This window comes from Tachyglossus aculeatus, chromosome X3, assembly GCF_015852505.1.
Source record: "Tachyglossus aculeatus isolate mTacAcu1 chromosome X3, mTacAcu1.pri, whole genome shotgun sequence".
Taxonomy (NCBI): domain Eukaryota; kingdom Metazoa; phylum Chordata; class Mammalia; order Monotremata; family Tachyglossidae; genus Tachyglossus; species Tachyglossus aculeatus.
In genome coordinates, this window is record NC_052099.1 from 1,918,652 (window position 1) to 1,934,140 (window position 15,489).

A 15,489-nucleotide genomic window follows, 5' to 3' on the forward strand; every position below is an offset into this window, starting at 1 on the left:
AAATAAAACATTTTCAAGTTTAATTTTGTTTAATCCATGATTCCCTTATCTATTTGGGAAACAATTAATATAGATTTGTGCACTGTATGTTGTTTATATAACCTCCGACCCAGTCTGTGTGCTTATTAACACACACATACACATATGCACACACATGTATGTTCATGAGGTCAGATATTATTACATCTAAGTAAAATTAAGAATCCTAAGGTATCGCATATAGTGCCAAGGTGCTAGAGAACGTTGGATTAATGTTTCTTAATAATGATGACAATGTAAACTACTGATCCTCGGTTGACGGCATGAAAAAAGAATGCACTCTACAGTACAGGAGGGAGGAGAAAATAGCCATTAAGATAGAAACCCCCTACTGCCTTGGATGTAATCGCTTTCTTTGGGGAATTAGCTTCTCCCTTGTTAGCTGGGGGCATCTGAAATGATATTGTTTTTGGCTTAATGGTTGGCCGTATCATGCCTGTGAAAGTTATCTCTGTTACCTGCTGGTCCTGGGACACTCACAATCCATCCTAGAGCTATGAGTTATAAAAATCAGGGCCTTCTTTCACAGCCAACACCATCTCCTTACTTTTAGTTCTTCCTTCTCTATCATGTTGTGTCAGTTCTTATACTCTGAGGACTACTCTTAGATCCTTTCAATGGAAAATACATTCCTAGATTTCTTGTGGTCAAACCTCCACTAAATCTCCATTTATGCATGAGGTATGAGAATCAAATTGATGAAAGTCAAATTCCTGTATGAATGTGAGACTTGGAGTAACTAGTGCCCCTTCAGCCTTCTAGAGCTGTTCCATAAGCAGGGTCATGTATGAACTATACTTCTAACAGCACTGAATGCTACTAGTAATAATTATCGCTCCATCTCTCGCCTATCATCTCTCTCCAAATTTCTTGAGAGAGTTGTTTATACCCACTGTCTCCACTTCCTTTCCTCCAATTCTCTCCTAGATCCCCTCCAATCTGGCTGCCAGCGCCTTCACTCAACAAAAGTAGCCTACTCTAAGGTAACCGGTGACCTTCTTCTTGCCAAATTTGACAGCCTCTACTCCATCCTAGTCCTCTTAGACCACTCAGTCACCTTTGACATGATAGACCACCTCTTCCTCCTTGAAACTTTATCAACCTCTGATTCACTGGTACCGTCCTCTCTTGGCTCTCCTACCTCTCTGACAGCTCCTTCTCAGTCTCTTTTGATGCCTCCTTCTCTGCCTCCCACCCTATGAGAGCAGGGGTCCCTCAAGGCTCAGTTCTAGGTCCTCTCCTATTCTCTCTCTACACTTACTCCCTCAGAGAACTCATTAGTTCCCACAGCTTCAGTTACCATCTCTATGTAGATTATTCTCAAATCTACATCTCCAGCCCTGACCAAGCTCCTTCCCTGAAATTTCACATTTCCTCCTGCCTTCCAAATGTATCTACTTGGATGTCCTGCCAAGGCCTCAAGGTGAACATGTCCAAAACTGAACTCCTTATCTTTCCACCCAAACCCTGTCCTCCCCGTCTTTCCCATCACTGTAGACAACACCACTGTCCATCCCATCTCACAACCCCTTAACCTTGGCTTTGTTCTCAACTCAACTCTCTCATTTCATCCACATATTCAATCTGTCGCCAGTTCTATCTTCACAACATCACTAAAATCCACCCTTTCCTCTCCAACCATATTCCTCCCATGCTGATCCAAGCATTTATGCTATCCTACCTTGACTACTGTGTCTGCCTCCTTGCTGACCTCTGAGCCTCCTGTCTCCCCCCACTCCAATACATACTTCACTCTGCTGCAAAAATCATTTATCAACCACAACTTTCAGACCATGTCTCCCCACGCCTCAAGAACCTCCAGTGTCTCCCCATCCACCGCTGCGTCAAACAGAAACTCCTTACCATTGGCTTTAAAGTGCTCAATCAGCTCGCCCCATCCTATCTCATCTCACTAATCTCCTACTACAGCCTAGTCCGCACCCTGCGCTCCTCTAGCACCAGTTTAGTCATTGTGTCCTGATCTCATCTATCTCACTGCTGACCCCTTTCCCACATCCTCCTCCCTAGAATGGAACTCCCTCCCACTCCATATATGCCAGAACACTACTCTCTTCTACTTCAAAGCATTACTAAGGTCACATCTCCTCCAAGAAGCCTCCCCGAATTAAGCCCTCTTTTTCCCTGCTCGCTCTCCCCTCTGCATCATCTATGCACTTGGCTCTGTGGCCTTTGGACACTTGAGATTGGCCCCGACCCCAACATCACAGCACTTGAGTGCATATCACTAATTTATATATTATAAATTACTTCTTTATTCTTATTAATGTCTGTCTCCCACCCTAGACTGTAAGCTTGTTATGGGCAGGGAATATTTCTACTAATCCTGCAGTATTGTAATCTCCCAAGCACTTAGTAAAGTGCTCTGCACGTAGTAAGCACTTAATAAATACCACTGATTTATTGATTGATAGATCTAGATGGGGAGACAGACATTAAAATAAATTGCAGATATGTACATAAGTGCTGTTGGGCTGAGGATTGGGTAAATATCAAGTGCTTAGAGGGTACATATGTATATATGTTTGTACGTATTTTTTACTCTATTTTATTTGTACGTATTTATTCTATTTATTTTATTTTGTTAATATGTTTTGTTTTGTTCTCTGTCTCCCCCTTCTAGACTGTGAGCCCACTGTTGGGTAGAGACCGTCTCTATATGTTGCCAACTTGTACTTCCCAAGCACTTAGTACAGTGCTCTGCACACAGTAAGCGCTCAATAAATACGATTGAATGAATGAATACAAATCTGTGGCGATGCAGAAAGGAAAGTCAGGGAAATGAGGGCTTAGTTGGTGAAGGCCTCTTGAAGAAGATGTGATTTTAATAAGGCTTTGAAGGTAGAGCGATGGTCTGTCAGGTACGAAGGGAGAAGACACGGAATTGGCAGCAAGACGGACAAGATGGAGGCACAGTGAATATGCGTTAAAGGAGCAAACTGAGCGTACTGGTTGTAGCGAGGTAAAATAAGAGGGGGCAAGATGATTGAGTGCAATAAAGCCAATGGCAAGGACTTTCTATCTGATGCGGAGGTGGCTGGCCAACCACTGTAGATTTTTGAAGGGTGGAGAAATGTGGACTGAATTTTCTTTAGAAAAATGATCTGGGGAGCAGAATGAAGTATGGATTGGACTTTGGAGAGACAAGATGCAGAGAGGTCAGTGAGGAGACTGATGCAGTCAAGATGGGATATGATAATTTGCCCTTATAGTTTTTGCCCCATCTTTCTTCTACTATTCCTGTCCAAGTCCCTTGAGTGAATTGTTTGCTCCTGCTGCCTCCACTTCTTCTCCTCCAACTCCTTACTTCACCCTCCGCAACCTGGCTTCTGCGTCCTCCACTTCATTGACACTTTCTCTCCAAGAACATCAATAATCTTCTGCTTGCCTAATCCAGTGGCCTCTATTCCATCCTAATCCTTCTCGACCTCTCAGCTGCCTTCAACACTGTGGATTACCTCCTTCTCCAGGAAGTATTATCTAACCTTGGCTTCACTGGCACTGCCCTTTCCTGATTCTCCTCTTATCTCTCTGGCTGCTCACTTTCAGTCTCTTTCCCAGTCTCCTCCTCTGCCTCCCACCCTCTAACTGTATGAATCCCTCAGGGCTCAGTTCAGAGTCCTTTTTTTTCCTCCATTTATACCCTTTCCCTTGGGGAATCCATTTGTTCCCATGGCTTGTTTACCATGGGATTCTATCTCTCTAGCCCTGACCTCTCTCCTTCTCTACAGTTTCACATTTTTCTCCTGTCTTCAGAACACCTCTATTTGGTTGTACTAGTGACACCTCACACTCAACATGTCCAAAACAGACCTCCTCGTTTTTTATTTTTATGGTATTAAGCGCTTAATATGTGCCAGGCACTGTACTAAGCACTTGGGTAAATACAAGCAAATCAGGTTGGACACAGTCCATGTCCCCATTTTACAGATGAGCTAACTGAGGCACAGAGAAGTGAAGTGACTTGCCCGAGGTCACACAGCAGACAAGTGGCTGCACCGGGATTAGAACCCGGGTCCTCTGACTCCCATGCTCTTTCCACTAGGCAATAATCTTCTCACCCGCCCAAACCCTGTCCTTCCTCGATTTTCCCATCAGTCTAGCAAACGTGATCATCCTCCATGCCTTACAAGCCCATAACCTCGGCATTATCCTCGACTCGTCTCTCTCATTCAACCCACATTTTCAGTTTGTAGAGAAATCCTGCCAGGTTCTACCTCCATAACACCTCTAGAAGCCACCCCTTCCTGTCTATCCAAGTTTCGATCACACTGGTCCAAGCACTCAGCATATCCCACCTGATCTACTGAGACCCTGCTTCTTGCCTCTCCCATCTCCAGTCCATACTGCACTCTGCTCCCCAGAGTAAGTGCTCAATAAATGAAAGAAAAATAGTGCTGTACATGTCTCCCCTTTCCAGGGCTGCCCATTCTACTCCACATCAAACAGAAACTCCTTACTATTACAGGAACCCCTGGGTCTTATGGGCCTTATAGGGTCACATATATAGCACCCAGAACCCTTTCATCCCCCAGGGCTGTGACTAGTAGTCACTAGTACAAGTATTATGATAATACTTACCAGTGACTCTAAAGAAATCTCTCCTCCTACCTGCCCTTGCTGACCCCCTTCTACAAACCCAGTCTGCACATTTTATTTCCCTAACACCAACCTACTCACCGTACCTCGATCTTTTCTGTGCCACTACCGGCACCTTGTCCAAATCCTCCCTCTCGTCTGGATCTCACCCCTCCCTTGGTGTCCAACAGACCACCACTCTGCCCACTTTCAAAGCCTCACTGAAATCATATCTCCTTCGAGGGGCCTTCCCTGATTAAGCACTCATTTCCCCTACTCACCCTCCCTCCTTCATCACCTATGCACTTGAGTCTTTAGGATGTTGATACTCACCGCCCCCAGTCCCACAGCACTTAATGTATATATCCTTATACTCAGCTGCTTCCTCTAGCTATCATTTATCTATCTGTCTCATCCTCTAGACTGTAAGCTCCTTGACAGCAGATATCTTGTCTACTGTAATCTGAACACAGTAAGCACCCAATAAATACCACTGATGCATTGATTAGACTCAGGTTTAAAAAGATCCTCCAAGCACTTAGTACAGTGCTCTGCACACAGTAAGTGCTTAATAAATGCAATTGACCGAATGAATGAATCCTAGCTGCAGGGTCATAGCTACCCTCCCGATCCCTACACTACCAGCCAACTGGTCGTCCAGTCACCACCTAGGGATATCCTTTAATCAATCAATCAATCATATTTATTGAGCGCTTACTGCATGCAGAGCACTGTACTAAGCACTTGGGAAGTACAAGTTGGCAACATATAGAGACGGTCCCTACCCAACAGTGGGCTCACAGTCTTTAAGGGGTTGAGGGATCCAGACAAGTGGATTTGTCTGGGATTTCTGGGTGCGATCTAGTGGGTGGGAAGATATGAAGAAGGGTGAGTCAACTGCAACAGAGTCGGAGAAGTGCACAATCGATTTACTGAATCCGCTTTCCCTCGGTCTCCTTCAGGTCGCTATCCGCAAGAAAACAAAGGAACCTACATCCCTGTACCTTTGGTCTCCGAGTTGCAAAGTGAAACGTGGGGAGCAAAGATCATTTTGAAGGAGGACAGAACCCTCCGTCTGTCCATCCAGTCTTCGCCGCACTGCATTGTGGGAAAATTCCGCCTCTACGTTGCTGTCTGGACTCCCTTTGGCATCATTCGAACACAGAGAAACCCAGAGACAGATGTGTACATTCTCTTCAATCCTTGGTGTGAAGGTGAGGATCATGGTTAAATATGCATTGCCTTCTGCAAGTCACAACTTCGCTGGCCTATTAGGGAAGTAGCGTGGCCTAATGGATAGAGCGTGGGCTTGGGAGTCAGAAGGACCCGGGATTCTACTCCTGGCTCCGCCACTTGTCTGCTGTGTGACCTTAGACAAGTCACTTCACTTCTCTGGGCTTCAGTTACCTCATCTGTAAAATGGGAATTAAGACTGTGAGCCCCATGTGGGACAGGGACTGTGTCCAACCTGATTATTTTGTATCTACCCCAGCACTTAAAACGGTGCTTGACACATAGAAAGCACTGAACCAATGCCATCATTATTATCATTATTATTATTCTCTAGGGCTCAGTTACCTGAGACAAGGAGGTCAGGAGGTAAGCTGAGGTAATAGCCTAGATGGGGTAGGTGTTTGGATCAGGGTGGGAGAAGTTTGGATGGAGAGGAAAGGGCAGCTTTTAGCGATGTTGTGAAAGTCGAACTGATAGGATTTTGTGACAGATTGAATACGTGGGTTGAACGAGACAGTTGAGTTGAGGATTATGTCAAGGTTATGGGCTTGTGAGAGAGGAAGGATGGTGATGTTGCCTACAGTGATGGGATAGTCAGGTGGAGGAAAGACATGTTCATGTTCATTCCTACTATCCCCTCCCAAATCCATCCATTCCGCTAACTTACCTGAAGCAGTTGACATCTCTACCCTTTTTCTCAGCAGCCCGCAACCTTGGTATTATTCTTGACTCTTAGCTCTCTTTCAACTCTCAAATTCCATCTGTTGTTGAATCCTATTGCTGTCCCTCCAAAATATTTCCAGGATTTGCCCCTCCTCCATTCAAACAGCCACCACCCTGGTCCGAGTGCTCATCACATCCCAACTATTGGTCTTCCTCCCTCCAACCTCTACCCTTCGTGACCATAATTCACTCTGCTTGCCTGGATCATTTTTCTAAATGTCAAACTTCACACAATTTCTCCATTCCTCACTGCATCGAGTAGAAACTCCTTACCAACAGCTTTAAGGCACTCAATAAACCGTCTCCCTCAATTCGCTTTTCCCACTACACCTTGCTTTGCCCTCTTCAGTCCAGATAATCTCATCTTCTCACTGTGTTTCTTTCTCATTTTTTTTCCCCTGACCCTGAGCTTAAATCATTCCTCCAGCCTGGAACTTCCTCTTTTTGCATACCCAACAGTACCACAAATCCCTCCATTTCCTCCAGGAGGCTTTCCCCAATTAATTTTTCTCAACTCTTTTGAGCCATAACCACATTTATGCATTCACAACCACCTGTACCACTTCTATACATATCAACTTGGATATTCTATCACCCACATTATGTATATTTCCATTGCCTTTTTTCATCTGTAATTTGTTTGGGGACTGTCTTCTCTAGTAGTTTGTAAGCTCCTTGAAGGCAGCAATCGTGTCTATCCAGTCTCTCGTACTCTCCCAGGCACTTAGTACGGCGCTCTACACATGGCCAGCATTCAGTGAAGGCTATTGATTAACTGATTGATTTTCCCATCATGCTATAACCAAATAGTGTTAGAGTAGAATTGACTGTGTACATAAATGTCCTTCATTCTCGAAGGCGACTCTACCAAGGGCGAGGTTCAATCCATGTGTGACAGCTGTTGGACTAGCATTCCCTCCCATGTGGCTTATAAATAAGAATGGGTGACTGTGATGGGGTTTTTGAAGTCTTATGATGCATATGTTGAGGAAAAATGCAGGTTCCCTCCTGGCTTGTAGAGTTCTCTGGTAATGCTATTAGATCCAGGTGCTTTTCCATTGTTCGTGGCTTTGGCTGCAGAGATCACTCCTCAGAAGCAAGGGTGTAGCTTTAAGTCTCCACATTTTAGTCAATTCTTCTGCTCTGAATGGTCTCCTCCATACTCCACGTTCTTTGGGATACCCTTAACCTCTGGAAAGGATTGCCTTTTTGTCTGTGATAAGGGTGGCTCCATCCTTATGAGAAGAGTGCGGGCTTGGAGTCAGAGGTCATGGGTTCAAATCCCCGCTCCGCCAATTGTCAGCTATGTGACTTTGGGCAAGTCACTTCACTTCTCTGGGCCTCAGTTCCCTCATCTGTAAAATGGGGATGAAGACTGTGATCCGCCCCCGTGGGACAACCGGATCACCTTGCAACCTCCCCAGTGCTTACAACAGTGCTTTGCACATAGTAAGTGCTTAATAAATGCCATCATCATTATTATTATTATTATCTGCACACCTCGGCAGTGTCATAATAGTGTGTTTGGAGCCATAGAGCTTCTTTACTAATGAAGTAAAGTCCTCAATCCGGTCGTGGCCTCAGATCCCTATTTCACTTCAGCTTAAGGTCAGGATTTAGGGGCGGATTGGAGCGTGACCTGAATGGCAGCGAAGAGCGGAGGAGAACACCAATGTTGTGGGCCTTGGTTGCAGCAGATGGGATAGTGGGGAGGAGGGAGTTTTAGAAGGGAAGATGAGAAGTTCAGTTTTGAACACGTTGAGTTTGAGATGCCGACAGGCCATCTGGACGGAGATGCACTGGAGGCAAACGGCTTATTTCCTGTACCTCTCTATCTCTCAATTCCCTCACCTCCAATCCCTTGCTCACTGTGTTCCCCTATCCAGATGCACTCTCCCCCTAGACCTGAACATGTGCTCTAAACCTCAGTTTTCCATCTTCAAAGCCCTTCTGCAATCTACCTTCTCCAGGAAACCTTCTTCGGTGAATTTACAATACCTCAACAAATGGGTCAGTCCAATAGCCACTCTTACTATTTATGAACTGTATTTCCATGCTCAACACTTATGTTCCTCTTCAGTGGTATATGCAATTGTTTCATTCTGACACATTCTTACCACTTCTTTGTAGAGCACTGTTCTTTATCCTACTCCCATTCATTGTGCATCAGTTTTGTCTGTCTCTCCCAATAGATTTTAACCTTCTTGAGGGGAGGATGTGTTTTGGTTCTGTTACTCTCTCAACTGTTTACTTAGAATAGAGCTCTGCACATGGTATGTCAGTCAGCCCATCGTATTTATTGAGCGCTTACTGTGTGCAGAGCACTGTATTAAGTGCTTGGGTGAGTACAATGTAGCAATATAACACACACATTCCCTGCCCACAACAAGCTTACATTCTAGAGGGGGAGAGAGACATTAGTATAAATTTAAAAAATACAGATATGTGCATAAGTGCTTTGGAGCTGGGAAGGAGGATGAATAAAGGAAACAAGTCAGGGTGATGCAGAAGAGAGCTAAGAAAAGTAAAAGAGGACTTAGGGAAGTCCTCTTGAAGGAGATGTGGCTTCAGAAAGGCTTTGAAGAGGGGGAGGCTAATTGTCGGCTATGAGGAGGGAGGGCATTCCAGGCCAGAGGCAGGATATGGGCAAGAGATGAGTGAGGAGTTAGACAAGATCGAGGTACAGTGAAAAGATTAGCATTAGAGGAGCGAAGTGTGCAGGCTGGGTTGTATTAGGAGAGCAGCGAAGATTAACTTCTACTGAAGGGTCATTGGTTTCTATGTCTATAGATGTGTTTTTACAGCATAGTGAAGCAGGGAAGCAGTGTTGCCTAGTGGAAAGAGCCCAGGCCTGGGAATCAATCCCAGTTCTGCCATTTACCTGCTGTGTGTCCTTGGGCAAGTCGGTTCGCTTCTCTGAGCCTCAGTGCCAGTGCTTGGCACAGAGAAGCAGCATGGCTCAGTGTAAAGAGCCCGGGCTTTAGAGTCAGAGGTCATGGGTTCAAATCCCGGCTCCGCCAATTGTCAGCTGTGTGATTTTGGGCAAGTCATTTAACTTCTCTGGGCCTCAGTTACCTCAGCCGAAAATGGGGATTAAGACCGTGAGCCCCCCATGGGACAACCTGATCACCTTGTTACCTCCCCAGTGCTTAGAACAGTGCTTTGCACATAGGAAGCACTTAATAAATGCCGTTATTATTAATATTATTATAGTCAATGCTTCACAAATACCACAATTATTATTACAATATTTTGTAACTCCACTTTAACTCCTGACAAAATCAACCTGTCTTATTCTGTCATTATATTATATATCTAAATGTTTTGTTTTGCTAAAATCAAAACAGGGATCTACGTTCCAAAATATTTTGGAATTCAGGACAAAAACTAAGAAATATATGCATTAATCCCACCTCTCTGTCGGCTAGTGATCTAGCGTAAATGGAATCGAAAGCCACCAACACTTCCACACCACATGCAGCTATTGTCCCCCAACCCCTCTTCTCCCAATAAAAGTAGTGCTAAATGAGCATTCCAGATAATATTGTCACTTTTTAATGCAACGCAGATTTTTTTTTAAAAAACATTTGCCCGTTCAGCTGTTTTTTGTTAACGTTAATAGGTTGGAAATCATGCTGCAGGTTCTTCCCTGCGCTCCAGAGTTCTGATTTTGAAATTACTGAGGCCCAGTAACTATAAAATCCTTGCTAAAACATAGCAACTCAATTGTGCTTTACAGATCTTGTTAAGAAAAGTACGGATGTGTCTGCATTTTGCGTCATGCATCATTTACTTCTTGATTTATTTCTGATTGTGTTTACTGTTGCCATAGATTATATATGAGGAAATGGTGCTATGCTTGCTGAGCAAAAGATATCTTTCATTAGTTAAACATATTTTGGAAAAAATCCACATCTTATTACTGAAAATGATTAAATAATGTTTGTGTCTAAACCCTGGCATAGAGGATGCTGTGTACCTGGAAGATGAGAAGGAAAGGGAAGAATATGTCCTGAATGACCTTGGAGTTATTTTCCATGGAGAAGCGACCAATGTAAAATCTCGGAGCTGGAACTTTGGCCAGGTGAGAACAGTTAAAGTTTGTCACTATTATTAATTGTATTTATTGAGCGCCTGCTGTTTTACTAAATACTGAATCTAACAAACAAATTTGGTAATGGTCTATCTCTATTTGATAATTTTGATACAAATATACGAATGCTTCCATAATAGAGAGAGGGAAAGATTGAGGAAAAAGAGAGTCAGAGAGAGTGCACCTGTCTTTAATTCTCAAGGATAATGCTAATAATGTTAAGAACCTCTCCATGCACTGGATGAGCCCATAAAAGCCTGTATGAATTGCCGACTAAATTTGCAAGTTATTCTGTTATCAGATGGTATAAAGAACAGGAAAACCCGTTGACCAGGACACTTATTCTCTTAAACTGTGAGCCCCATGTGGGACAGGGACTGTGTCCAACCTGATTAACTTGTTTCTACCCCAGTGCTTAGAACAGTGGTTGACACATAGTGAGGGCTTCACAAACGCTATTATCATCAGCAGTTGGAGTTTTGAACTTTGTAAAGGAGAGAGTTGCTGTCCATCTTCCAGAGCCACCTGTGTCATTGATGAGTGACCGTGTGTCTCTCCTGCTGCCGAGAACACTGGTGACTTCCACGCAGCTGGGCTCAGAATCTCCCTCATTTGATAGACAGCTACTAAGGACCCAGAGAACATGGGGCAGGATTCATGGAAACACTAGCATTCTTCAGCCAAACTCAATAGTCACAGGAATCAAGGCTTTAATAAAGAGGGCAAGAAGAATTAAATGGTCATTGGTCCCAATCTCCACCCCAACCCCCGACCCCATTCTTCTCAGAGAATCCTTATCATTTTAATTATTAACCCAACTGGTGCCTAGCTAGATCCTTAGTCAGGGACAAAATCAAAGCATTAAGAGAAGGGCACTTTCATTGCCATGCTTTGGGCAAAGGGAATCAGGACTAGTCCTAATAGATTACTTACCTTCTCAATGGGCTTCCATCTGGCCCTCACCCACTCCCCTTTCTGGTCTGGATCACCCTCCCACCTCAAGTCTGACAGATAATTACTCTCCCCCACTCCTAAGCCTTATCAAAAGCACATCTCCAAGAGGCCTTCCCTGACTAAACCCTCCCTTCCTCTTCTCCCTCTTCTACATTGCCAAGATCCGCCCTTTCCTCTCCATCCAAACTGCTACCCTGCTAATTCAAGCTCTCATCCTATCCTGTCTGGACTACTGCACTAGCCTTCTCTCTGATCTCCCATCCTCGTGTCTCTCTCCACTTCAATCCATACTTCATGCTGCTGCCCGGATTATCTTTGTCCAGAAACGCTCTGGACATATTACTCCCCTCCTCAAAAACCTCCAATGGCTACCGATCAATCTGCGCATCAGGCAGAAACTCCTCACCCTCGGCTTCAAGGCTGTCCATCACCTCGCCCCCTCCTACCTCACCTCCCTTCTCTCCTTCTACTGCCCAGCCCGCACCCTCCGCTCCTCCACCACTAATCTCCTCACTGTACCTCGCTCTCGCCTGTCCCGCCATCGACCCCCGGCCCACGTCATCCCCCGGGCCTGGAATGCCCTCCCTCTGCCCATCCGCCAAGCTAGCTCTCTTCCTCCCTTCAAGGCCCTGCTGAGAGCTCACCTCCTCCAAGAGGCCTTCCCAGACTGAGCCCCTTCTTTCCTCTCCCCCTCGTCCCCCTCTCCATCCCCCCATCTTGCCTCCTTCCCTTCCCCACAGCACCTGTATATATGTATATATGGTTGTACATATTTATTACTCTATTTATTTATTTATTTATTTATTTTACTTGTATATTTCTATTCTACTTATTTTATTTTGTTGGTATGTTTGGTTCTGTTCTCTGTCTCCCCCTTTTAGACTGTGAGCCCACTGTTGGGTAGGGACTGTCTCTATGTGATGCCAATTTGTACTTCCCAAGCGCTTAGTACAGTGCTCTGCACATAGTAAGCGCTCAATAAATACGATTGATTGATTGATTGATTGATTCTCCCACTCCCTCTTCATTGCCCTGACTTGCTCCCTTTACTCATCCCCCCTCCCAGCCCCACAGCACTTATGTACATATCTGTAATTTATTTATTTATATTAATTTCTGTCTCCACCTTAAGACTGTTCACTCGCGTGGGCAGGGAATGTGCCTGCTTATCGTTGTATTGTACTCTCCTAAGCGCTTAGTACAGTGCTCTGCACACAGTGAGTGCTTAATAAATACAATTGTATGAATGAATGACTTCATTGGTTTGAACCTAATTCATTCAGGGGAAGAGGTCAATGCTTCTTTTGTTTTAAATTAAATTTGCCCCTAAAGGATCACTTTTCTAGAACATACGAATTTTGCTCTCCATTTCCCATCAGCTCACACAGCTCAGAGAAAAAGTGTCCTAATGAAAGTACTCTCTTAATAATAATGATCATTTTGGCATTTATTAAGCACTTTCTATGTGCTAAGGAATGGGGTAGATAAAGGGTTCTGAGATCAGCACAGTCCCCATTCCAACCGAGGCTCGCAATCTATTTATTCCATCCCCAAATTTATAAGGAAACTAAAACCAGAGAGGGTTTTATTTTTCTTAATGGTATTTGTTAACTGCTTACTATGAGCCAACTCAACCTGGGAGTTGGAGGACCTGGGTTCTACTCCCAACTCCACCACTTGTTTGCTGTGTGACCTTGGGCAAGTCACTTAACTTCTCCATGCCTCGGTTGCCTCATCTGTAAAATCAGGATTAAGACTGTGAAACCCATGTGGGATGTGGGCTGCATCCAACCTGATTATCCGGTATCTATCCCAGCACTCCCAGACCCAGGCTCTTTCCATTAGGCCATGCTGCTTCTCGGGTTAGGGTCATTTAGTAGCCCAGGAGCAGAGCTGGGACTCTAATCTGGGTCCCCTGACTCCAAATCCTAATTCCTTTCCACTACACCACACTCTTATTAGCTCAAGACGTATTTTTGAAGTACTTCAAACATCTTTTCTGGCACACCTTTTAATAAGCATGTCCAAGTCTATCTATTATCTTCTCTGAGGCGATGTGACACTGACAACCACATCTGTCTGTCCTAATTCTTCCCATATTTCTCCTTCCTCCTGGCCTGCCCCAGTGACTCATCGGTTTCACCAGCGTCAAAAAATGGGCTCTGTTGGGAACAAGCTGGCACGCTGGCATGAAAACTCCATCTTTAACTCAGGGGAAAATATGACTCTTGACTTCTGCAGCTGTCTCCAGAGGGGTACTGTGTGTGTCCATCCTTCTATATCTGCCTCCCTGGCAAATGTCATACTGTTCATGAAGTATTAACTCATCAGTGAGTCTGCTCACTGCTCCTCAAACTCATCTATCTCGCCACTGGCCCCTTTCTCACATCTTCCCTTTGACCCAGAATGCCCTCCACCCCCATATGCACCACACCACCACTTTCTGCACATTCAAAGCCTCACTACTGATTACATCTCCTCCAAGAAGCCTTCCCCGATTAAATCCTCATCTCCCCTACTTCTTCTCCCTTCTGTGTTGTCGACGCACTCCCTCAGCCCCACAGCACTTATGTTCATAGCTGCAATTTATTTATTTATATTAGTGTCTGTCTTCCCCTCTAAACTGTAAGCTTGTTGTGGGCAGGGAATGTGCCTACCAACACATCATTATACTCATTACACATTTTGTATTAGACTCTCCCAAACTCTTAGTACAGTGTTCTGTACACAGTAAGCACTAAATAAATACCATTAATTAATGGATTGATGGGCTGATTAAATGAGAAAAACAGATGTGGAAGGCTTAAGATGATAAAAGATAGAAGATCTGTTACCAAGTTGTACTTTCCAAGAACTTAGTACAGTGCTCTGCACTGAGTAAGCGCTCAAGAAATACGATTGAATGAATGCACAAATGAATAAAAGGAACAGGCATTAGCTTCTTGTTCATAGGAGGACACATCTCCACCTCGTTCCCTTTCTGTACCTTGCTGAGTTCCCAAAATCAATCAATCAATTGTATTTATTGAGCGCTTACTGTGTGAGAGCACTGTACTAAGCGCTTAGGAAGTACAAGTTGGCAACATATAGAGATGGTCCCTACCCAACAGTGGGCTCACAGTCTAGAAAAGAGGAAAGTGTGAAGCCAGGAAAACAATTAGTCACTGGTAGAGTACTGCACTGAGAATTCAACAGAATTGTATCGACATGACTCCTGCCCTCAAAGCACTTCCAGTCTAGTTGGGGGCAAAGTGTCCTAAACCCAGCCAGGGTCTCTACCAAGAAGCATGTCTGTCCTGCGCAATCAGTGCCCAAGAGCTGGGACCCAAGGACTAAAATAAATCCAAGTAATTCAGGTGGGTCCCCTTTTCAATATTTTATCATCTTAGCATTCACTGTCTATTCAAGATAAAGTGAACAAGAAACACCCAGTAAAAGTTGAACTTCCTGGCAATAGCATCTGGACAGATGAAGTATAAGCTGCCGATGTCAAGAGTCATATTTTCCCCAGAGTTAAAGATGGAGTTTTCATGCCAGCGTGCCAGCTTGTTCCCAACAAAGCACATTTTTTGACGCTGGTGAAACTGACGAGTCACTGGGGCAGGCCAGGAGGAAGGAGAAATATGGGGAGAATTAGGGCAGACAGATGTGGTTGTCAGTGTCACATCACCTCGGAGAAGATAATAGATGGAAACAATGTTCCCAAAGGCCTTTCCTTGGATCAGGATTATTTACGTCCTGGCAAAGCACAGTGAGTGCCGGACTGAGAATAAGCCATCGTTAATTACCCCTGAGCAGAATTTACGGGAATTTGGGCAGCGTTCTTCAAGCCCTTCTTTGCCCCGGGCCTA

The 15,489-nt window shown here is 44.5% G+C and overlaps 1 protein-coding gene across 1 annotated transcript in view; it reads left to right on the forward strand.

Annotated features, from left to right (window-relative positions):
- The window catches only part of F13A1 (coagulation factor XIII A chain), a 151,802-nt gene that overhangs the window by 44,210 nt on the left and 92,103 nt on the right, over window positions 1-15,489 (forward strand). The window contains exons 3-4 of the mRNA XM_038770355.1: window positions 5,598-5,849; window positions 10,557-10,675. Of these exons, the coding sequence (XP_038626283.1) occupies window positions 5,598-5,849; window positions 10,557-10,675 (371 nt within the window). The remainder of the gene's footprint in view (window positions 1-5,597; window positions 5,850-10,556; window positions 10,676-15,489) is intronic.